The 23,270-nt window shown below is 57.3% G+C and overlaps 2 protein-coding genes across 3 annotated transcripts; one reads left to right on the top strand and one right to left on the bottom strand.

Annotated features, from left to right (window-relative positions):
* The first annotated feature begins 1,554 nt into the window (after positions 1–1,554).
* Positions 1,555–3,752, top strand: B3GNT8 (UDP-GlcNAc:betaGal beta-1,3-N-acetylglucosaminyltransferase 8). Of its 2 annotated transcripts, none has more exons than XM_055552338.1 (2): positions 1,555–1,678; positions 2,015–3,752. In XM_055552338.1, the coding sequence occupies exon 2, from the start codon at positions 2,047–2,049 to the stop codon at positions 3,286–3,288; it is 1,242 nt and encodes a 413-aa protein (XP_055408313.1). In that variant the 5' UTR covers positions 1,555–1,678; positions 2,015–2,046; the 3' UTR covers positions 3,289–3,752. The 2 variants fall into 2 exon arrangements, with proteins under 2 accessions (XP_055408313.1, XP_055408312.1); XM_055552337.1 differs by having other exon boundaries at positions 1,587–1,678; positions 2,012–3,752.
* BCKDHA (branched chain keto acid dehydrogenase E1 subunit alpha) lies at positions 3,748–22,991 on the bottom strand. The gene is made up of 9 exons (XM_055552336.1): positions 22,828–22,991; positions 13,273–13,458; positions 13,080–13,166; positions 9,505–9,613; positions 7,424–7,585; positions 5,820–6,026; positions 5,573–5,714; positions 5,187–5,358; positions 3,748–4,279 (listed from the first exon to the last, which is right to left on the bottom strand). The coding sequence occupies exons 1-9, from the start codon at positions 22,933–22,935 to the stop codon at positions 4,109–4,111; spliced, it is 1,344 nt and encodes a 447-aa protein (XP_055408311.1). The 5' UTR covers positions 22,936–22,991; the 3' UTR covers positions 3,748–4,108.
* Between the last annotated feature and the right edge of the window lie 279 nt (positions 22,992–23,270).

Below are 23,270 nucleotides of genomic sequence, written 5' to 3'. Positions count from 1 at the left end.
AAACTGGAGAGGGAAATCCAAAGACCTGGGGAGGCAGAAATGCAGGCTGGGGTCCACATTCCACCAGAAGGCACCCACCTCTCTAGTCACTCGACATCCGACCTCCTGTTCCAATCGCTGGATGGTTTCTCTCACTGGAATGTCTGCAGACTAAGGCACACAGCAACCCGAACTGTCTGCCCTGCCCCTGGTCTGTGCTCTGGGAGTAGCTAGATGAGCCAAGAGTCGGGGGGCTAGACACCCCCCTGCCCTGCCTGGGGGTAAAAAGGCTTACAGACCCCTTCCAGGAGCTCTCAGAGCCCTGCCCCAGCCCACTCTGGCTTTTACTCCATCAATAGTCCTCACCTTCTCCACACACTCTTCCTCCATCTGGTCCCATGGGCTCCATTACTCAAACTGCTGTTGCTGACAGGGTTCCTGCAGTGATTTGGACAGTTCCCAACCCAAGCTGGGGGTCAGGCCAAGCTCACCTGTGGGCGGGGAGGAGGGGGGTGCGGTTCCCTCACTCTCACCCCAGGCTCTAGGAGGTCTAGGATGAGCCAGCCCCACCAGCCTGCCTCCCCAGACAGCTGTAGCAGCCCCAACAGCAGAGGCCCCTGTAGGGCAGGGCCGTAAACACAGGCAGACACCCTCTGGTCCCGAGGGGGCCGGATGTGAGTGTTCCTGGAGTCACCGTGCAGCTGTAGGCGGGGCCGGCCCAGGGCTGGAGAGAGGGACCGGCAGGGACGGACTGCGGCCCTGCCAGGCACCCAAGGGAATGGGGGCGGGGGGGTGGTGGTGCCGGGGGTCAGCCCAGCTCCAGGGCTCCCGGTGCCCCCACTCGTCACCCTTCACTGCCCCTGGCTCGGCTCCCCCTCCACCCACTCGCTCCCCAGCTCCTCCCCAGCTTCCTCTCAGCCTCTCCCTGGCTCTGGCTGTTCGCCCACTCCCGGCTCTCTGCTTCCACCCCTAGTCCCTCCACCTGCCCCTCCACATTCTCTCCCCACCCCTTCCCTCGGGGGCTCCCCTTATCTCCTGCGGCTCCACCTCTAGCCTCTCCTCTGGGCCTCCCTGAGCCTCCCTCTCCTCCCGCCCTGCCCCTGTGGTCTCCCCGGCTCTCTGCTTCCTCAGCCAGAGTCTTCTCCTCCTCACTAGTCCCCTTCCCCCACCCTTGACTCCTGGCAACACCCCCCACCCCCCCACCGCCTCTGGCAAGGCCCCCTGCCCGCTCAGCACATTCACTGCCCGCCTCCTCCCCTGACCAGGCCCAACCCCTGGCCTCAGGCTTGGCCACTTTGGGGCTCTGCCTCTCCCTGGGTCACTCTGACACTTCCCAGCCCCAGCTAGGTGGCCCTCAGCCTCACCCTCCCTGGGACTCTCTCCTAGGCCCCCGGTTCTCCCCTCCTGGGTCTGCCGGCTCCCGTGCACCTTTCCCGACGTCTTACCAGAAAACCAGCCCCGACACGCCCCAGCCCCATCCCTCAGGCCTGCCTCTTGCCCTCCCCCGCTCCCCTTCTCCCGCAGCCCCGCCCCAGCCCCTCCCGGCCCCTGGGGCCCTCCCAGCCCGCAGCAGCTCCCCTCCCCGCCAGTGGACCGGCTGGGCTGGGCTGGGCTGGAGAACAACACCGGCACCTCCGGACCGCGGAGAGAGCCGGACCGAGGCCCAGGGTGCTGGAGTTGGCCGGAGCTGGCCCCAGAGGTAAAAAGGAGGGAGTAGTGCCTGGGGTGGGGACTGTCGGGAGAGGACGTGACCCCTGTGATCCTGACTCCTGGTGGGGCGAGGTTGGGGGCAGGAATGGCGGAGTCACTGGTCTCTAGGGTGGGGATGGGGAATGGGGAAGACAGAAGGCTCTGGGCTGGGTGGAAAGAGCCAGGTGCCAGAATGGCAGTGGAGCGGGGATTCGCCGGTCCAGGAAGACCCGGCGTTGGGTGGTCTGTGGAGGGCTGGGTTAGGGTCTGGACCACAGAAGCCTCACAGGAGTTGCCAGGGCCCCGCCCAGCCCCCGCCCCAAAGGCCTCTGTGTCTCTTCAGCAGCTCCCACAGCCGCCCCTTCCCTGGGCCAGGTCATGCGCTGCCCCAAGTGCCTTCTCTGCCTGTCAGCGCTGCTCACACTCCTGGGCCTCAAAGTGTACATCGAGTGGACGTCCGAGCCCCGGCTGGGCAAGGCCTACCCAGGACCCCGCAGCACCCTGCCAGGCCCCACGCCAGCCAGCACTGAGCCCACCCTGCCGGCCAACCTCTCGGCCCGTCTGGGCCAGACTGGCCCCCTGCCCTTGGCTTACTGGAACCAGCAGCAGTGGCGGCTGGGGACCCTGCCTGGAGTGAACAGCACAGAGGCGGGGGTCTGTGGTGCTTGGGGGGCCGCCGCCGCGGCTGAGATCCCCGACTTCGCTTCCTACCCTGAGGACCTCCGCCGCTTCCTGCTGTGGGCCGCCTGCCGGAGCTTCCCACCGTGGCTGCCCACAGGTGGCGGAGGCCAGGTGACCGGCTGCGAGGATCCCGGTGACGTCCCCTTCCTGCTGTTGGCTGTCAAGTCAGAACCAGGGCGCTTTGCGGAACGACAGGCCGTGAGGGAGACCTGGGGCAGGCCAGCCCCCGGGGTCCGGCTGCTCTTCCTCCTGGGGTCCCCAGTGGGCCAGGCGGGGCCGAACCTCGGCACCCTGGTGTCCTGGGAGAGCCGGCGCTACGGTGACCTGCTGCTCTGGGACTTCCTCGACGTTCCCTTCAACCAGACACTCAAAGACTTGATGCTGCTGGCCTGGCTTGGCCGCCACTGCCCCGGCGTGAGCTTTGTCCTGCAGGCCCAGGACGACGCCTTCGTGCGCACCCCTGCTCTGCTGGACCACCTGAGGGGCCTGCCGCCTGTCAAGGCCCGGGGCCTCTACCTGGGTGAGGTCTTCACCCAGGCCAAGCCTCTCCGGAAGCCCGGAGGACCCTTCTACGTACCCGGGTCCTTCTTCGAGGGCAGCTACCCGGCCTACGCCAGCGGGGGCGGTTACGTCATCGCGGGGCGCTTGGCACCCTGGCTGCTGCAGGCAGCAGCCCGCGTGGCCCCCTTCCCCTTTGGCGACGTCTACACTGGCCTGTGCTTCCAAGCCCTGGGCCTGGCCCCCAGGACCCACAAAGGCTTCCTCACGGCCTGGCCGGCAGACCGCACTGCTGACCCCTGTGCCTTCAGAGACCTGCTGCTTGTGCGACCCCTCAGCCCTCAGGACAGCATCCGGCTCTGGAAACAGCTGCAGGACCCTGGGCTCCAGTGCAGAGCCCCAGAGGCAGAGGCAGGGAGGGGTGGGCAGGGCAGCCCCTGAGGGGTGAGGAAGGAGGTCCTGGAATGGAGGCTGCTTGAGCCCCTGCTGGGCCTTTTCTTTTTGTTTTTGAAACAAAAACACGCTCCGCATTCTGAGACCTGAAGTCTCTCTTGTCTACCGGAACCTGGGGTAGTGTACAGAGCAAGGCTCAGCTGCCCCCTGACCTTCACACCAGATGCTGCCCCCACCCTGGGCGAGGTCTGCTCTAATGGCCTAGCCGTCATGCTGGACACCAGCTCTGACCCATTCTTCAGGAGACCAGAGGTCATCTCTGGAGGGCCCCACCCCCATGCTATTCGCTGAAACTGACCCTCCAGCTTGTGAAAGTCTCTGGAAGAAGAAGACAGCTCAACAGCCTTGGCTTTACTCATCTCCAATGGAGGAGCTAGGGGAGTCCCAAGCCAGCCATGCTGGCCTCGCTTCCCATGTCCCCACTTCAGGAAACAGAAACCAGAGGTGGCAGGGAGCCAAACACAGAGACATAGTTTATTCACTACGTGCTGACCTCTCATTCTGAGTCAAGTTCCACAGACTGACCCACCACGTCTAGCCCCAGCCCTCAGGGGTGTCCAGTCCCAGAGGTGCCCTCGCCCAGCCCCTGGGAGAAGACTGTGTAACTCAGGGTGGAGAAGGGGCTGACCAAGGACCCCACCCAGTGTTACAGCCTAGCGGAACAGGAGCCGCCTCAAGTACTGCCTGGCTCCTGAGCATGCTGGAGGCAGCTGTCTGAGGAAGCTGGCACCTTGCCAGTCCCATCTGCCCCTCAAACTGGGGCTGCCTCTTGGGGTAGTTGAGGCCCTACCCCAAGGGCTATGGGGCCTCACTTCTCGAAGTGGTCCAGCGGGTAGTGTTCACCATAGGTCTGGAGGTGACGTGCCAGAGACTCCTGCTGCTTGCGGAGCTGGGCAGGCATCTCCTGATACACGTCCGAGAAGATCAAGTTGGGGTTGGGCTTCAGCTTCCGCTCAGCCTGCTCAAAGGCCTCCATTACCTGGGAGACAAGGGGTGGTGGGCAGGCAGCCCATCCCTCACCCGGGAACCTACCTCCTCCTGTGGGACCTCGGCGAGGGGTTAAGACCTCTGAGCCTCAAGTTCCCATGCAGGTGACGGAAATAATCATCCTAACAGTGGTGACAGCTAACATCACCAATCCCAGGTCCTCCATCCTTAGTGGAACCAGGCACTGTACCAAGAGTACAGAATCATTTTGGCCTCTTAGCAGCCTTAAGAAGCAGGCAACTCGGGAGAGGAAAGTGAGGCAAAGAGAAGGACGTGTCCATGATGTCAGAGTCAGGAAGCGCGTGCTGCCCAACACCAGAGTCCACCCTGCCCACTGGGCTGCAATGTCCCTGGCATTCGATGACCAGGGCTGAGGAGGGCAGTGCACCGACTCTGGTGAGCACTTACACTGCATTTGGAGTAAGTGCAAGGCCTCAGACAAGCTTCTGAGGCGGGTACCCAGTATCCCTCTTCAGAGATGAAAGAGCTGGGGCCAGACATCTGCTGGGACACGGCCAAGGTGCACGTGTCTGGGCATCGTGACATCAGGGCTATCCCCAAGACTCCATTCAATGGCACTCCCCCTACGCCCCACAGCTGGGCTTCCCCGGTGGCTCAATGGAAAAGAATCCTCCTGCCAGTACAAGACATGTGGGTTCGATCCCTGGATTGGGAAGATCCCCTGGAGAAGGAATACGCCAGTATTCCTGCAAGAGAAATCCCATGGACAAAGGAGCCTGGTGGGCTACAGTCCATGGGGTCACAAGAGAGGCGGTTGCGACTTGAGCGACTAAACGACAACGAACAACCCCCCGGCCTCTCCCTTCTTGCAGCCTTCCTTATGAAGCATCATGGCCCCTGGGGTGGGTTCCCACCGGGGCGGGGAAGCCCTGCCTCACCTTCTTGCGGGACTGCTTCCTCCAGGCCTTCTCCTGCTCGTCGTCCCACCAGCCGCGGCTCTGCAGGTGATGCCGCAGCCGGGAGATGGGGTGGTCCTGCTTGTCCCAGTAGTTGACCTCGTCCACTGAGCGGTACGCCGAGCTGTCGTCACTGGTGCTGTGGTGCCCGATCCTACAGGGGGAGGGGAGGCCTGGGTCAGGCTGCGGCCCTGCAGGCAAGGGTCAGGAGGGCAGGGCTAGACTAGGAACAGAGGAGTGGGAATGGAATGGAGGCCAGAGGGTACAGGGGCAATGGGGTCGTGCTGTGGAGACAGTGACCAACGTGGGGGAGAAGCTGGGGACAGGCTGTCACGGTTGGGGGATGATGGGGGGCAGCCAGCAGGTACCTGTAGGTCATGGCCTCAATGAGGAAGGGCTGGTTCTCCGCCACGGCCCGCCGCCGGGCCTCCTTGGTGGCGTTGTACACGGCAAACACATCATTGCCGTCCACGCGGATGGACAGGATGCCGTACCCGGGGCCTCGAGCCGCTGTGGGGACAGAGAGGCCAGCCAGGCCCCAGGGCTCAGTCGAGACCTGAGCTGGCAGGGGAGGGGAGGGGAGGGGAGCGGAGGGGCGCCCAGGAGGGCCCTCACCTATGCCGTCCCCGCGGTATTGCTCCGAGGTGGGCGTGGAGATGGCGTAGCCGTTGTTCCGACAGAAGAAGATGATGGGGCACTCAAGGGTGGCGGCGAAGTTGAAGCCGGCATGGGCGTCCCCCTCGCTGGCCGCCCCCTCTCCAAAGTAACAGATGACCACCCTGTTGGCGTTGGCCCGCTTGGCCGCGTAGGCCGCCCCGACCGCTGTAGGAGCAGACACATGCGCGTCTCACCTGCGCTCACACCCCTGTTCCCTGACCCGGGCCTCTGGGGCTCAGGCTGGCGGTCGCCAGGCTCTGAGGGGAAGAAAACACCTGAGCCCCCGAGAAGCTCCCCACCTGGTCCTCTCCCCTCAGCTGACGGCAGCTCCATCCTTCCAACCACTCAGGCCAAAACCTTCAGCATCTTTGAGTCCGGTCATTCCCGCACCCGCTCCACCTCCAAAATGGGAATTAACATTTGACCTCTTCTTCAGCTCGCCCTGGTGGTCCCAGCCCCACCTCTGCCCTGCGTGCCTGAGCAGCCTCCCCCACCCCTGCTCCTCCCACCCACCCTGTTACCCTCCGGTTAAACCCTGAGCCAGGCCGACAGGGGACTCTCTCCTCTTCCTCCCCCAGCGGGGGTCCTCTGTGGGTCCAAGTGTGCTCAAAAGTCAAGAGCCGGTATCACACCCGGGCCGTTTTCCCTGTAGGCCTTATGACCCCTGACATATTCCACGTGTTATCTGCACTAGATGCCGTCCATCTTCCCCACCAGGGTCAGCACCCGGAGGCCTCAGCTCACTGCCTCTGCTCACTGCACCTAGAAGGTGCCCAGCACAGCACATGGACTCCGGACATATCCAACTGACTGACTAAACCGCTCACCCAAACAGAAGGTGGGGGCCCAATCCCACCTTATGGAAGTTCTACAGGATGGAGATCAATGAAAATGCTACCTCCACCCAGAAGGCTGCCCTGTCCACCTCCCACCTCAGACATAAACTGCTCTTGTTCTCAGATATCTAAAACTCACTAGGGGTGAACGTGCCCGGGACTCTGCTAAACCCTGCACACATCAGTTCAAGCGTCTGCCCTGGAGCAGACTGACCTTGTCTTTGCACTCTGTGGCCGCAGGCCTGGCCCCAAGTGGGTCTGCTTCACAAGCGGTCATCTTTAACAGAAGTCACACCGGCTGCGCTAAGCATTGTGAGCTCCCAGAGTCAGCTTCAGGGGAGTCAGACTCCGAGGACAGAGGAAGACCAGGGTTGGGGTAGAGAACCTGGGCTCTGGAGCCACCTGGTCCACAACATGAGAGCCAACTCTTGTTGCGACCTGCCAGTGACCTTTCGCGAGGAACCTGGCACACACTCAGTTCCACACGGCTGGCTGTGCCACTGAACAGACACGAGGTGAGCACAAGCACGGGAAACACAGAGTGACTGCCTGCCGAGCGCTACTAGAGCCCTCCCACGAGGGTCCCAGAAAGAGAGATCTTGTAAGTCTAGAGCCCAGACCAGTGCTCGGTCCTTGCGCCCATCAGGAGGCCCCGGTGGAGAGGTGAGGGCCCGAGGAGAGAACATCGTCAGTCTGCGTGTGTCGGGCCTGGGTGCGCATTCTCACCCTGGGGGATCTGCGTGGCCAGTGGAGAGGAGATGGTGACAAAGTGGCGCTCCCTGCAGCCGTAGTGGACGGGCATCTGGCGCCCCTTGCCCAGGTCGCTCACGTTGCCGTAGCACTGAGCCATGAAGAGCTCCAGGGGGTAGTCCCGGTACATGAGCACACCTGCAGCGGGAGGAGACAGGGTTACCTGGTGGGTATGGGGGGAGGCCAACCCCTGAAGGCTACCTCTTCGCCCACAGCCGCCTGCCGCCAGGCCCTGCCCCCCTGCCGGTACAGCCAGGGAGCCGGAGTAGGGCAGGGAAGGCGCGCAGAGCAGAAAGGCCTGGCTCAGTAGGGAGGCTGCTGTTCGGACCAACTGGCCTCTGCTCAGGAAGGCCACATGGTTTCATTTTTCAAAAGAAGGAGAAATTCAGCTTGCCTGTTTTTTCCTTTTGAGAAACAACCGATTTTTAAGTGTTCCTCTAATTCATTTACTTAAAAAAATCATACGAACCAAATAAATGTATGGGCCATGTTCATGACTCCTGGACTAAGGGAGGAAATATTCAAACCAGTTCTCAGCAGTAAAACCCCTGGTAGACACCCACCTCATCATCAAAATCCACAAGCACACACCTCTCTGACCCGGGCTTCATACCACTCGGTTGGCAGGGGCCCCATGCAGCCCCTCCAGTGTGAGGCTGGCAGGGGCCTCCGCTCCACTGTGAGGGGAACGGAGACAGGCCCCGGGAGCGCCGCCATCCTCAGTGCCCTTGTTCTCCCCACTCCAGAGACGGGAGACACCGAGTCAGCCAGGCGAGCAGCTGCCCAGTCAGGATGGGCAAACGGGGTCGGCCTTTCCTCCCGCCCCCCACAGGCGCCCCCTACAGCTGCCAGGATGCAGGGCATTCCAGGACCCGGGCAGGACGGCTCAATCCTGCAGAGGTTGTCAGGGCCCTAACGGCCCCCGTATGCAGGGCCCAGCTGGCGCCCGCAATGCCAGGCCCTGCCTGGAGCCCTCGCCAGAGAGAACCCCTCAGCAAAAACAGCGGGAAGCACTCGGCAAACCTTCCAGGGCCTGGCTTGTGGCCCACTGCCCGGGGAAATCTAATGATGCTGAACCAGAGTCATTATCATGGGGTGTCTGTCCTCCCAGAGTGTGTGGGGGTGGGGAGTCTGGTGCAGATGAGAGAGGAGACAGTTTGAGAGGAGATAGCCAGGCCAGCTGGTCCAGGCTCTGGACAGCCACCCTGGCCAGGCAACACCTCCCTGAAGAGCTGTTCAGGGTGCGAGGCCCTGGCCACAGCATCGCCTCCAACTTTGAGGGCTTATTCTGCACCGTATACCCTGTGCTGAGGGCTTTGTGTCATCTGCCCAGTGAAACTGTCTTGGGAGGGGTCCCCATCCCTCACGGTGAGGACGTGAGATGAGGAAGCTGAGGCAAGGAACCTGCCCAGGATCGTGCAGCACCTAAGAGGAAGGGGCAGATGGGGCTCCCTGCTGGGTCCCCACGCCAACAACTGCTGTGGAACCCCCAACTTCAGCTCCATTCTCCCCGCAGTCTCTAAATGCTCGTCCGTCTTCTTCATTCCTAGTCTGTGATCCTTCCATCCTCTCCCCCGTTCACTTAGAAATGGTTAGAACACACCGTTCACCTGCTTCTGCTGGGTGAGTGACCTGGCACCCGGATAGAGGCTGGCAGAGCCCTGAACATGTGGACGGGGGTCCTGCAGCCCTGCCTGCCCTCACCGCAGGCTCCCAGCAGCCCCACCACGCAGGAGTCACCACCCCATCGTAATCTCAATTTCTAGATGAGAAAAATGAGGCTCAGAGAATGGAAGTGACTTGCCCCAAATCTAACCACTGGTCACCAGCAAGGCATGGAAAGGTTAGGGGCACAGGTGCTTAACTACAGTACTGCCAGGCCTCTCGGAGGTGAAGCACCCCGAGGCTTCCCTGGCATCATGCAGCTCACAGAAGGGCACACTGGTAACTAATGTAGACCTCGCCTTCTGAGCAGGTGGGACTGAGCCTGACCTATCTCCACGGAGACCACAGATCCAGGGCCCCACTTCATAGGACCTGGCTGAGCTCCGACGTACCTGCCTCCCGGTACTGGCCAAACACCAGGTCTGTGTCGTCCAGGGCTGCCGCACTCCCCACGTGCGTCCCCTCTTCGCCATAGTTGGTCATGTAGAAGGATATGCGGCCCTGGGGGTAGAGGGGGGCCCGGGGGCCCGGGTTCAGTGAGGCCGGGCAACAACATACAAGTATCCAAATGCTGACTGTCTGCTGACTCTGTGATTCCGCAGATGCTTCCTGATGGCCGGCTCTGGGCCAGGCCACACTGGCATGCCTGCCTCCATGGAAGAAGTGTCAGGTTGGTCAGAGCCAGGGTGATGGAAGCTGAAAGTGTACCCACTCCACCATGGAGAGGCATCATGGAGCAAGGCCTCAGGTGAGCAAACGTGGGGATGGTGGAGGTTTCCAGAGAGCCGGCAACAAAGGCCGGGAGGCCAGAAGGGCTGTGGTGTAAAGTGTGGCGGGGGGCGGCAAGGTTGGAAAGAGAGAGGCACCTGCTAGCTGGATGCGCCAGTGCCCAAGGTGACCCCCCTTCCTGAATGCCTCAATCCCAGGGCCTGGAAAAGCAGGTCCCCGGCCTCCCTTATAGTCAGAAGTGGCCCCCGGACACAGTTCTGGCCAGACAAGCGGAAGTCTGCTTTTGCTTTCTTGATAACAGAGATCACTGCAGCGCTGCCATCCATTTCCCCCACTTTGCAGAGCCATGAAGCCTGGACCTGTGGCAGCCATCTTGTGAACATGAGGCAACAATTACAGGAAGAAAGTCAAGCTGCCCAAGATGATGTAACAGAAAGGTAGGAAGTCTGGGTTCCTGACTGTGGTACTGAGCAGAATGGATTTCTAATTAAAGACCTAAGGACAGAGAGAATGAGGGGCAGTGATAGCAAAGGGACAGGGAACACTGCGGGTCTCGTTTGGGTAAATGGGTGGATGGTAGCACCCATCCCTGAGAAACGGCCTGAGGGAGAAAGAGAAGCGAGTCTGGGAGGAAGGTGCTGAGGTCAAGTCTGGACAGGCTGAAATCTGTGAGGGACACCCAGGGTGAGAAGCCAAGTAGATCTGGGGCTAAGAGGTGAAGTCTGGCTGGAGACCCGGGAGCCCTGGCACAGAGATGGGCGGTAAGCAGGACTGCATGGAAGGTAAATCACAGTCAGGCCGGGCTCCGCAGGGTGCCCTGTGCCCAGGCCTCATGTCCCACAGGCCTAGCCTCCCGTCACAAGCCGGGAACCGATGAATAATACTTGCTTCCAAGTGGGGAGCCAATTAAAAGTTAATTGACCGCCCGGTGCCAAGCGCGTGGGTGGATGCTGAGCGCTTGGCTGGGCTGTCAAGGTTGGCGTGGGGAGAAGCCTGAGAGGGGGGAATCCCAGGAAACGGGACCTGGGCTAGTGGAAGAGGTCACTGGCTGCCTATCCAGCACCTGATCCCTCTTCTCTTTACTAACAGGTCTCACTGCACCACCAGCAGCCACCGCCCAGACTAACAGACTGCTTTCTCAGTGTCCCTGGCAGCTGGGAGTGACCAGTGACACGTGTGCTGTTATTTGGTGGGACTACCTAGGAAGTTCTATAAATGTGGGTGTGGGGAGATAGCTGGGCAGTGCCATGTCCAGCCTTCCACCTTCCTTCTACTTCCTGCCTGGGGTAAGACGTGATGGAGGGCTCCAGCAGCCACTGTGCTCCTGAGGGGCCCTAAAAGCCAGAAGCCAGTACTGGGTGTCCAGTGACACTGTGGTGCATCAGTCCCAACCACCTGTTTCCACATTTCTTTTATGCAAGAGAAGGAAACTACTAATCTGTTTAAACTATTGCTTTTATTTTTGTCAGGATTTGGGAGGTGTTGAGGGAGGGCTGTCTGCTACTTATAGCTGAGCGTCATCCTAGCTAATAAAGGCTGGAACCTGATGGCCAAGCTGATCTTACTGAGGGTTCCCAGTGTTGGCCAATGGCCAAGTGACCTGATGTGTGGGTCTCACGGAACTCCCACTCCCACCTTCTGGGATGGGATGTGTTCTCGTTATTTCTACTTTTTTTATTTAATACACTAAAGAAACTGAGGCAAAGACAAGAAAAACCATCTGCCTAAAGTCCCAGTGGTGACTTGGGCCCATGTCATCAGGTTCCAAAGGTCCCGTGTGCACAGTCAATCCAGGGGCAGGAAGGAGCCCATGAACATGAGTGGATGGGAGGCGGGGCCTGGCCCTGAGGCTGTGCAGAGGGGAGCGGATGGCTGAGCGCCACAACGGGAGACAGGGCAGACAGGAAGGGCCGGTCTTGATCTTGTGGACGACAGGAGCCAAGGGAAGTTTCTGGGCAGGGTGGAGAACCCACACACAGCGCTGCTGTGAGCTGGTTGCCCGCATGATCTGCTTGGAACTGTCCTCGGTGGGCCTCGGGCTTCGTCCACAGTGGGGTCACCTGGGGGCTTGATACAAGTGCAGATTCCCAAGCCCATCCCCACTTCTGACCCAGCAGCGGTGGTGGAAGCTGAGGGACAGCCGGCATCCTCCCACTTTTCTAACAGGAACCCCATGCCCCTGCTCTTAAGTCTCTGCAGCCCATGAAGGACAGACTCCAGGCCTCTGCTCCCATGGTTCCCAGGCATGAGCACACAGCCCCGGCCTGGCCGGTCAATCTCACGGGTTGGTTCAAAGACGAATCTGTCTGTGACCAAAGCCTGGCCAATAAGCATCAGCCCTGGGCCTTCTGCTGGAATGTTAGGGACCAGACATTCTCTTTCCACTGCTAAGTAGAGAAGGTAACAACTACAAGGCTGGTATCCATGACAAATGCCAGTTTCACTGTTTCTCAGGCTATTATGTACGCCACCATCAACCCTCGCAGCAACCCGATAAAGTAGCTAGAAACCAGCAAACTGAAGCACTGGGAGGCTGAGCAACTTTCTCAGGATCACAAAGCTAGAGGGTGACAGAATGAGGACTCCAATTGCAGTCCTGCTCCAAAGCCCGCACCCTGAACCCTTTCACTGCCCCCTCTCTGTGAGCCTGTAGCTTCCAGAGACCACTGCGGCTTGCATGAGGGAAGCCAAGGCAAAGGAGAGTGGAAAAGACACTCGGAGAGAGAAACAGGTTTGATAACACTTTTTGAGGCCCCGGGTACAGCCATGCCTGAAACAGGGCCTTGTAGACTTGCAGGTATTCGAGTCAACAGGCTCCCTCTCTGCTGAGCCTCGGGCTCTGTCTGCTGAAGCTAACACTGCTGGGTGTCCCTCCACAGCGCACTGGACACAGGCGCTCCAGGAAGCGCCGAGGGTCACCCGGTTCTCAGGACTGTGAGTGTCTGAGACGAAGGGCCATCCAGTCTCCTCCTGTCTTCCCGCCCCAGCACAGCTAAGCCCCAGCCCAGCAGACAACAGGCTTCCTGTGATCCGGTTCAACCTTCTGCCCTGGGGCAGGACCACCCCTCATCTTCTTCCTCCAGAGCCCCAGGAGAACCCCAGGAGGTCTAAGGACCACAAGACAGGGATCTCCATTCCACTCCCTCTTCTTTGGGTGCTGTCTTTTGGCCCAGACACAGGTAGGGTGGGCAGGACCTCAGGTAATCCCAGGCCCCCTCCCCAGCCTGTCCCCACGCACCTGCCTCTGGGATTCATAGAGGATGCGGTCCATGGTGTTGAGCAGGGTCATGCTCTTGTAGAATTTGAGCACCTTCTCCTGGGGCAGCTGCAGACAGAGGCACAGACAGACGTGGGCCAGCTGGGGCCAGAGAGGAGATGGGCAAGGGGCTTGGGCATGGGAGGCACAGGGTTGGGGGGAGGTGGCCTCTTACGTGGGGATCCTCGCTGGGGTTGATGATCTGGCCCTGCCGGTCCATGACCCGGTAAATGGGGATCCCAGAGATGACATTGGGCTGGATGAATTCGAGCTTGTCTATGAACTCCGCTGAGGCCCCTGGGAACTGCGGCTTGTCATCCAGGGACGAGAAGTGCTGCTGTTGCTGCCACCTGTGGCGGTGCTGGGGAGAGAGGGTGGAGGGGAACACCCAGGTCAGGAGCAGCAGAGGTTCCCTGTGCTGACAGGCAGCACTGCTGGTGATGCAGCTGCCAGGCCGCGGTGGACTCTGGAGCCAGACACACAAGGTCTGATTTCCCGCTCCATCACCTTCCCAGTGTGTGGCTTTGGGGAGGTTCCTGTAACTGCCCTGTGTCTTGGCTCCTAGGCTGTAAAACTAGGGTGAAAATCATAGTATCTATCACACAACGTTGTTGTGAAGCTTAAATGATCTAATAAAGTGGCAGGTGGCTCAGGAACCGGTAGCTATAATTACCAGAGGCCCAAATTCCTCTCCTGGCATTCAAGGACTCTCAAGGCTGACCGCAACTAGCCCCTCCTCTCATCTCCCATGGTGAACACACACACACACACACACACCCACCCAAGGTGTGCTCTTCACCGACCCCTCTACCCACAAGGAGACCACTCGAAGCCAGTCTCTCAGCTTAGAGTTTAAGTCTGGGAGCCCTTAAAAGTCAGCCTGCCTAGGCTCAAATCCCTTGCTGGGACCATGGGAATGAGCGTCTCCCTCCTCAAGTCTCCCTTTCTCACCTGTAACACGGAGAACACCTCATGGAAACACCAGGGAGGCTTAGACAAAAGCACGCATATAGAACGGTGAGCAGAGTATTTGTACCTATCGTGAAGGTGCAAAGTAATGCTGATCCTTGTTTCTACCACATCTCTGCTCTCATCTACACTAGAAGGCCTCCTCCCCCATCTCCTGGCAAAGAGCTCCACACGCTTCACTGCCCTCTCCAGTCCTAACCCCCTCCAGGAGCCCAGACTGACTCATTCAACAAATATTTGAGCACCTGCTTCATTTCACAGCCTGTACTAGTCTGTGGGGACCTAAGAGAGGCAAGACACCTGCCCCTGCCGCACAGCAGGGAAGACAGATCCTCAACAAGTAACACCGGGGGGGGAGCCGCGGGTGATGTATGTTCTTCCAGGAGAGGCTGTGGGGTGAGAGCAGAGTGGAAAGAGGGGACAGTTCCCCTGAGGAAGTGATGTGAGAGCTGGGACCTAAAGGATATCTAGGAGTCAGTGAAGGAGCATTCGAGGCTGGGGTAACAGAACACATGGGCTTCCCAGGTGGCTCTAGTGGTAAAGAACCCGCCTGACGATATGGGAGATGTAAGAGACGTGGGTTCAATCCCTGGGTTGGGAAGATCCCCTGGAGAAGGGCATGGCAATCCACTCCAGTATTCTTGCCTGTATTCTGCCTCAGATATGCAGACGACACCACCCTTACGGCAGAAAGCAGAGGAACTGAGCAGCCTCTTGATGAAAGAGGAGACTGAAAAAGCTGGTTTAAAACTCAACATTCAAAAAACGAAGATCATGACATCCGGTCCCATCACTTCATGGCAAATACATGGGGAAACAATGGAAACAGAGACTTTATTTCCTTGGGCTCCAAAATCACTGCAGATGGTGACTGCAGCCATGAAATTAAAAGACGCTTGCTCCTTGGAAGAAAATCTATGACCAAACTGGACAGCATATTAAAAAGCAGAGACATTACTTTGCCAACAAAGGTCTGTCTAGTCAAAGCTATGGTTTTTCCGGTAGTCATGTATGGATGTGAAAGTTGGACTATAAAGCTGAGCACCGAAGAATTGATGCTTTTGAATCGTGGTGTTGGAGAAGACTCTTGAGAGTCCCCTGGACTGCAAGGAGATCCAACCAGTCCATCCTAAAGGAAATCAGTCCTGAATATTCATTGGAGGGACTGATATTGAAGCTTAAGCTCCAATACTTTGGCCACCTGATGCGACCCTGATGTTGGCAAAGACTGAAGGCAGAAGGGGACGACAGAGGATAAGATAGTTGGATGGCATCACTGATTCAATGGACATGAGTTTGAGCAAGCTCTGGGAGTTGGTGATGGACAGGGAAGCCTGGTGTGCTGCAGTTCATGGGGTCGCAGAGTCAGACACGACTGAGCAACTGAACTGAACTGAACTGATTCTTGCCTGGAGAATCCCATGGACAGAGGAGCCTAGTTGGTTGCATACAGTCCATTGGGTTCCCAAAGAGTCAGACATGACTGAAGTTACTTAGCACGCATGCACGGCAGAATAGGCAAAAGGCAGAACGTGAGGAGTGGCATGTATCTGTGGAACTGGGGAGGAGTCCTGTGGGAAACATCGCAGCCCCTGGCTCAGAGGTGGCCTGGCAGGGAAAGCCCGGAAGGCCACATGCGCACCAGGAGAATCGATCCCATTTCTCAGCTCTCCAATTAGACAGCCTTGAACCACCTGTGTCACAACAGAGCCCCTTTTAATAAAGGGGTGCCAGGCTGATGTCCCCAGACACAGCCCTCACCGAGTGCTCAGAGCACGTCTGGGAGGCAGGGCGCACTTACTATTGCCCTTCAGACAAGGAAGCTGAGGCTCAGGGTGCCCGTATCACCTCCTGTACCAGGCCCCAGAGCTAAACCAGGCGGATAAGTCGGGACTGGGCTTCAAACCTGGGCAGGGCTGACAGCCAGACCCCAAGCCCAGGCTCCCCACCCCAGCTGTCCACTTCCAACAGGTAACCGGGGTCCTCTCTCGGCTGGCTAACTGTGGCTTCACTTCCCAGAGGAACTGAAGCACGCCGCCTGGGCTCGTCCTGAGCTGGGTCTCACACGGGGGTGCGCAAATGGGTTCCCCACCTTCCCTCCTTTAACTGAGGCAAAGAGGCCAGTGGGGGAATGTGAACGAGTGTGCGTTTCTCTGCATTTGTGGTGGTGAGGAAATAAAGGAAATTATGCTCCGACGGCAGGCCTGGGCCTGCCAAGGCAGGGCAGCTGCTCTGCTCTTGCAGACCACCCCCTGCTTTCAGGGTGCTCACGCGGGCTGGGCCCTCCCAACCACCTGGAGGTGTCTTGTCTCCCCTACACACACCATGAGCTCTGGAGGCAGGGAGCATATCCACATGGGTTTACAGGGCACACTCTTCAACAGGAATTACTGACCCAACGCATGAATGAGCAGGTAAGTTCACTGGCTTGGAGTCAGACCAACCTGGATTCCAATTTCTTAGCTCACTGCACAGCCCTCTGCAAAACAGTGTCTCTGAATTTCTTCATCTGTGAAAAGGCTGCACAGGGTTACAAGTAGTACCTCAGATAAGGTATGCAGAAGGTTCACCACAGGTGTGGGACCTATTATATGCTCAACAACTGGTAGAAGGGGGGGGGGGGGGGGACCAAAATCTAGGAAGAGAAATGAGAAAAACTGACTGGCACCTTGGGAAGATGGGGAAAAGGGGAGTTGGGGAGGACTGCCTGCATCTCAGACCAGATGCTAACTCCAGACCAGGCCCCAGTGGACACTCGAGACTGAGATGCAGGGAGACTCCATCTGAGGCAGGGCTCTGGGACAGGAGGCCAAGGGCCAGCAGGGCCCAGGAGGACAGAGTCGCAAGGCTCAAAGCAAACCCCAGTGTCAGGGCATGGCTATCTGCCTCCAGAGGCTGGAGGGCTACCGGCCGGGCGCTGTCCCTGGAGCCGGGCCTCGGCGGTGCCCCGCATCCGGGGCCTGTAGAGATGAAGGTGGTACCCATACCAAGGGTACTGTGCTGATTCCATGAGCTTTCAGAGGGCTCCGCACAGTGCTGGCCCTCAGGAATGGCTCCATCATGGGGCAGGGGGAGGGGGCGGGGGTGGAGGGCACTCTGTGAATCACATGCAGAGGATATATGCCTCTCCACCCATTTTCCTTTCTTTTTGGTGTGGGTGGGTTTGTCCTGGTGGAATCCTGCAGAAACTGCACAGATTTACACAAAGCCTTGAAGCCATGCCCTCTCCCAGCACAGGACCAAGACATGCTCTGGAAGGCCAGGTCTGCCCCACAAGTACTGAGGGGCAGTACTTGTGGGAGCCATAGCACCTTAGTTAAGGACAAGGACTCCGAGTCCATCACTGCTTCCGGGATGTGGAAATACAGCTCCCTCAGTTTCCTCATGTGTAAAGAAGGTTGGTGTGCCGATTAAGAACTCCTGTGTGTAGAGGACCTCGTGCCTGACATATAACTAATGGTGGACAAATATGAGTAGCTAACAAGTGTGCTTGATGGCTGTTGTGGTCAAGCAAGGCATCAGTGAATATTTGCTCTAAGTCAGGCCCTGAACTGAGGGCTGGAGACAACGGGGAGAGATGGATGATGGACACTGAACACAGGAGTTACAATCGGGAGGGGCGATCTCAGAGGAGGCAGGATCGGGAAGGGTCCACACAAGTCAGTTAGGGTGAGGGCTGGAGGGCTGAGCGGCCTGTGCTTGAATCCTGGCTCTCCAGTCAGGTCACATTGGGCATGAGACCACCTCCCTGAACCCACGAAGAATTTCTACTTCAACAGTTGGTGGTGGGCGGGTAGAAAGCACCTGCTATACCTGCTCACTATCTGTATAGTGTATAAGCCTTTCACCACCTCACTCTCTGTATCACGTGCAAGAGGAAAAGCCTCGGGGAAAAGGAAGAGGGAAGCTGAGGCCTGCAGAACGAGCAGGGGTGAGCCAGGCAAAACTGGGAGGGGGGAACATGTCAGTTCTCCGTAAGGACAAAGGCTGAGGCCAGAGGAGAGACCCTGGCACCGTGCAGACCATCTGGCTGCGGCACGTTAATGACAGCAGTTAGGATGTGCGTCTGGGCCACACCAGGCCCGTGCTGTATGATGTCCATGTCCCACTGGACCCAAGGAGGGCACCACGACCACACCGCCATTAAGAGAAGTGGCCCCAAGGCTCAGAGGGGTTAGGCAACCTGTCAGCGATCCAAGGAGATTGGGAGCAGAGATGCCAGCACATGAAGCCAGGTAACCTGACCACTACAGGGAAGCTGGAAAGGATGGTGGGGTCCATCCTGGGATGGCTCTGTGGATGGGGCCAGGGAACTGGGTCCTCTGAGGCTAGGATGGCTAAGGTCACCTCAGCCAGCGCTCTCACTGCCCTCAAAGAGAGCTAAACCCTGGCTCTACTTCCAGCTGAGGAATGTCAGTGCCCTCATGAGCGGCCTCCCTTTTCTGGGGCCAGAGTGGGGCCGGGGCCTGGCTGGGGAGGCCAGGGAAGGCTGGAGACAGGTCAGGCTTTTTCTGGCCTCAAGGACCTGGGGGGTTTAGCAGCACTAAGCTCCCCAAGGCACTGAGGGGTAAAGCATCCTTGCTTTGCATCAGTCAGAGCCACAGCAGTGTCGCTGTCCCTGGAGAAAAACAGCAGCTCCCATTTCCTGAGCCTGCATGGAGCGCATGGTGTGGGTGGCAGTAGTGGTTTAGTCGCTAAGTCGGGTTTGACTCTCTGCGGCCCCATGGACGGTAGCCCACCAGGCTCCTCTGTCCATAGGATTTTCCAGGCAAGAATATTGCCATTTTCTTCTCCAGGGGATCTTCTCCAACCAAGGACCGAACCCGAGTCTCCTGCTTGGCAGGAGGATTCTCTTCCGCTGAGCCACCAGGAAAGCCCTAGGTATGTGTCATAAGCGCTTCGTAAGAACCGTTTCCTTTAACCCTCAGATCTCTCTCTGAGGGAGGCATTGCTGCTATCCCTGTTCTACCGATTGAGACTGGTGGTGGGGGCGGGAAAGCGTCTCTGAAGAAGTGACCTGTCTGCCCACAATGGAAAGACCATATCCCTGCCAAGGCGGTGGGAGCTCACCCAAGGGAAGGGAAAATGCCAGTGGGGCTGAAGTGTAGGGAGGGGAGGGCACCCCACCTTGCCACCAGCCCCAGGCAGAGGCTGACAATGCACACCCAGTCTGAACTAAGCAGGATGCGGTAAGACCTGAACTGAAGTCCTGCCCCTGCTCCTCCGGGCAGTTCTGGAGTCCAGAGCTCCAAATTCAGACCTCACCTCTCTGAGCCTCAGTTTCCTCCCCTGTAACAGAAGAAAACTACCAGTACCATGCCTTGCAGTGTTAAATATAACAATGGTGTGAGCTGGCCCTGTCGATGAGAAAGTGCTTCATTAAGACACCAGCCAAGACGGAGATGATGAACTACTGTTTCATGCTGCAATATACTCTGGGCACCAACCAGGTGGAGATGCTGCACAGGGCCCTGGAGTTCTAGAGCCCCCAGACACACTGCCTGAACAGCAGGGTCCGAGAAATACTATTACTGATAATTCACACAGACCCAGCTTTGAGGTGCTCCCTGACTCCCAACTGGGCAGGAGGCACTCCAGTCACCCTACCTGCTAAAGCTCAGAGAGGTGAAATGACTTGATCGAGATCACACTTGCTTCTTGGGGTAGTGGCTGAGAAAACAACTCAGGACTCCAGGACAATCAAGTTCCCTTCCTCCTCTTCTCCCTGAACAATAAAACGTCCGCTAGAAACAGGACTGAGGGCAGAACCAGCCAAATGCCTCCAAGGCAACAGGGCACAGCCTGAGTAAAGGGCAGTGAAAGGAGGGGCAAGCAGGCGGGGGCTGGGGGTGGGTGGAGAATAAGGAGCCTTCCTTCCAACAGCCTGCACCAACAACCCAATCAGTCCACTACAAGCACAACCTCCCAACCTGCCTCCAAGATACCATCTCCTGACTCCACCCTGCCTGCCTAAAACTGCATCATCCAACATGGCAGCCACCAACCTCTTCTAGCTATTTAAAGTCACTAAAGTTAAATGAGAACTTCAAGGGCTCTGTCACACTAGCCACATTTCAAGGGCCCAGCAGCCATGGGTGGCTAGTGGCTACTGTACTGAACAACGTGGATATAATCATGAAAAGTCAGCCCGCCAGGCTCCTCTGTCCATGGGATTCTCCAGACAAGAATACTGGAGTGGGTTGCCATTCCCTTCTCCAGGGGATCTGCCTGAACCAGGGATTGAACCTGTGTCTTCTGCATTGGCAGGCAGGTTCTTTACCATCTAAGTCATGAGGGAAGCTGCTACTGGACACACCAGGCCCCAGATCTTTGAGTAAATGCTATTACTCCTTCCTCTTCCCTCCAAAAAAAAAAAAAAAAAAAAAGGTTTTTTACGCTTAAAAACAAGTGAGATAATTTAAAGTGGAGAAGAAACAGGGACTCTCAAAATACACAGAGAATTCCCTGGTGGTCCAGTGGCTAAGACTCCACGTTCCCAATGCAGGGGGCTCAGGTTCGATCCCTAGTCAGGGAACTAGCTCCCTCATGCCGCTAGGAAGACCCAATACAGCCAAATAAATAATTAAAGACCACCGCCCCCTGCTTCCCTCCCCACCAACAGACCTCCCTCAAAAAAAAAAAAAAAAGGAGGGAAGGCCAGAGGGAAGAGTAGCAAGGAGACTGAGCCAGAAAGGAAGCAGATTTAATCAGCCATGAGTGACCTTTCCCTCCTCCCACTCAGTCAAGCTCACCCTCACTCCACAGGCTCAACCAATGGGCTCTAGGGATGGAGCTGTGGAGGATCTGACTGCCCAAATCAAAACCAAACCCCAAGAGAGACCAGCCCAAAGGCAGGGACTCTCCCACCTCCCTCTTGCTCCAGTAACCTTTTGAAATTACCTGCTTCAAGTGACTCCCTTCTTAGGTCTTCCCACACATTATTCACAGCCCATCCTCCTCCCATTTCTCCCTCTAGCAAGAGCTTCTTCCCAGATTCCATCTTCCCTTCCTAATGGTTTGGGATCAGATGGTGAGATCCAACCCCACAAGGTCTGGATAGAATTCCCACCAAGGCCTTCACCAATCCAGGCCTTTCCCAAGTCACTCCCTTCTTCTTCCCCCATCTCCGAGGTGAGTTTTTGTCCCTTCCCTCCAACCTCACTTTCAACAGTGGCTAACACTCCAATTGCCCTCATCATATGCCAGATCCAGTTCTTAGCACTTTACAGATTTAATTTTCACAACTCTACGAGGTGACCATTGTTAGCATTTTACAGAGAGGAAAATCAGGTCCAGAGAAGAGCAGTCCCTTGCCCAAAGCTACAGAGCTAGAAAAAGGCAGATTACAGAACAAGGCCTCACATGATTTAGCATGAGCCAATCTTCTTAACCACTACTCTGTTATATGCAAAATCTCAGTTCACAGCTTTTCTCAGCCCCCTGCCTCTCTGCCTCTAAACAGTGGTTCCCATCTACATTTCTGCTGTGCGAGCCTGCCATTAGCAGCATCAATCTAAAGGGAGTCTGCTCCTTTTGACAAGAAACAAGGCATTTCTCCACTGTTTCTAAGAAATACGGACTAAGTGCTCTGCCAGGACCTCTCCCCTCATTAGTTCAACAAATATTTACTGATCACCTCCTCCTTAGAGTGACCAAAACCACAAGGTCCTTGACTACCATTCTATATCGGAGGCACAGGATCCACGAATTTTTATAAGTATTTTATCTTTATTTATTTGGCTGCACCGGGTCTTAGTTGTAGCATGCAGGATTTTTAGCTGCGGCATCAGATCAGATCAGTCGCTCAGTCGTGTCCGACTCTTTGCGACCCCATGAATCGCAGCACGCCAGGCCTCCCTGTCCATCACCAACTCCCGGAGTTCACTCAGACTCACGTCCATCGAGTCAGTGATGCCATCCAGCCATCTCATCCTCTGTCTTCCCCTTCTCCTCCTGCCCCCAATCCCTCCCAGCATCAGAGTCTTTTCCAATGAGTCAACTCTTCGCATGAGGTGGCCAAAGTACTGCAGTTTCAGCTTTAGCATCATTCCTTCCAAAGAAATCCCAGGGCTGATCTCCTTCAGAATGGACTGGTTGGACCTCCTTGCAGCCCAAGGGACTCTCAAGAGTCTTCTCCAACACCACAGTTCACGAACTCTTTAACTGCCGGCATGTGGGACCTAGTTCCCTGATCAGGGATGAAACCCAGGCCCCCTGCATTGGAAGGGCGGAGTCTCAGTCACTGGACCACCAGGGATGTCCCACAACGATTTTTTTTTTTTTACGCAGTTGATTTAAAAATCAGAATTGGAGCAAAGAAACACGGGGAACCATAAAAGTTCCTGAAAGGGCAACTGATGTCTCTCTCTTCCTCCTTGAAAGTAGACTCTGTATTGAGAAGAAAGTCTTTCCCTTACAAACAATTTTCTCCAGCTCCTGAGGGGAGAGAGCACACCCTTCTCCCGTGTTCTCCAAGCGGCCTCCCCTGGGGATGGGCGGCAATTAAGAAACTACCTCTCTCTCTCCAAGTTTTCTCCCTCCTTTAGGTCACAAAGGAGCTGCCTGGCTTTTCTTCTCCTAAGGAAGTGGAAGTTATTCCCTTGCATGTCCTGTCCAAGTGGTTCTCCCAGCCCTCGTCCTTTCTCTTAACAGCCCTTCCTTCACTTTCTACAGGGACCTAAGGGAACCCCCTCACTCTGAAGACCGCATAAACATTCCTATACCTCTTTCGAGAAAACTCTCAGGTGTCCCAGGTACTCACAGATCTAGCCAGCCCACGAGCCCCAAGCAGTCGCAGGAGCGGGAGGCCCGCCCGTCCCAAGCCTCGACTTGGTCTCCAAACCCTCGCCGCCGCAGCCGTCACCGCCATCTTGGCTGACCATCCCTCGGAGATCCGCCCCTCTCCTCGGCGAGACCGGGGCTGCCCCTTCATAAGCCTGACTCAAATGCCAGCCACACCCTACCAAGAAACCATACGCTACTAGTTCTGCAGCCTCTGGGACACAGATGTAGGTGCATAAAGCCACCTAACTTCCTAAAATTACTCTGACCGCCTCACGTTAGTTATTCCTGTAACCGGCAAAGAAGAGGACAACCCGTCCAGCGCCTCAGGGTTTCAGGGCCGGGGGCCTTGGGTAGGACGAGCTCATGCCAAGGCCCGCCCACTCTTCTCTTCTGTCCAATGGCTTTCCTGGACTTTCGAGG

This window comes from Bubalus kerabau, chromosome 17 (assembly GCF_029407905.1).
Source record: "Bubalus kerabau isolate K-KA32 ecotype Philippines breed swamp buffalo chromosome 17, PCC_UOA_SB_1v2, whole genome shotgun sequence".
Taxonomy (NCBI): Eukaryota; Metazoa; Chordata; class Mammalia; order Artiodactyla; family Bovidae; genus Bubalus; species Bubalus kerabau.
Note: the sequence above shows the minus strand (reverse complement) of the source record. Positions and strands in the feature narration are given on the sequence as shown.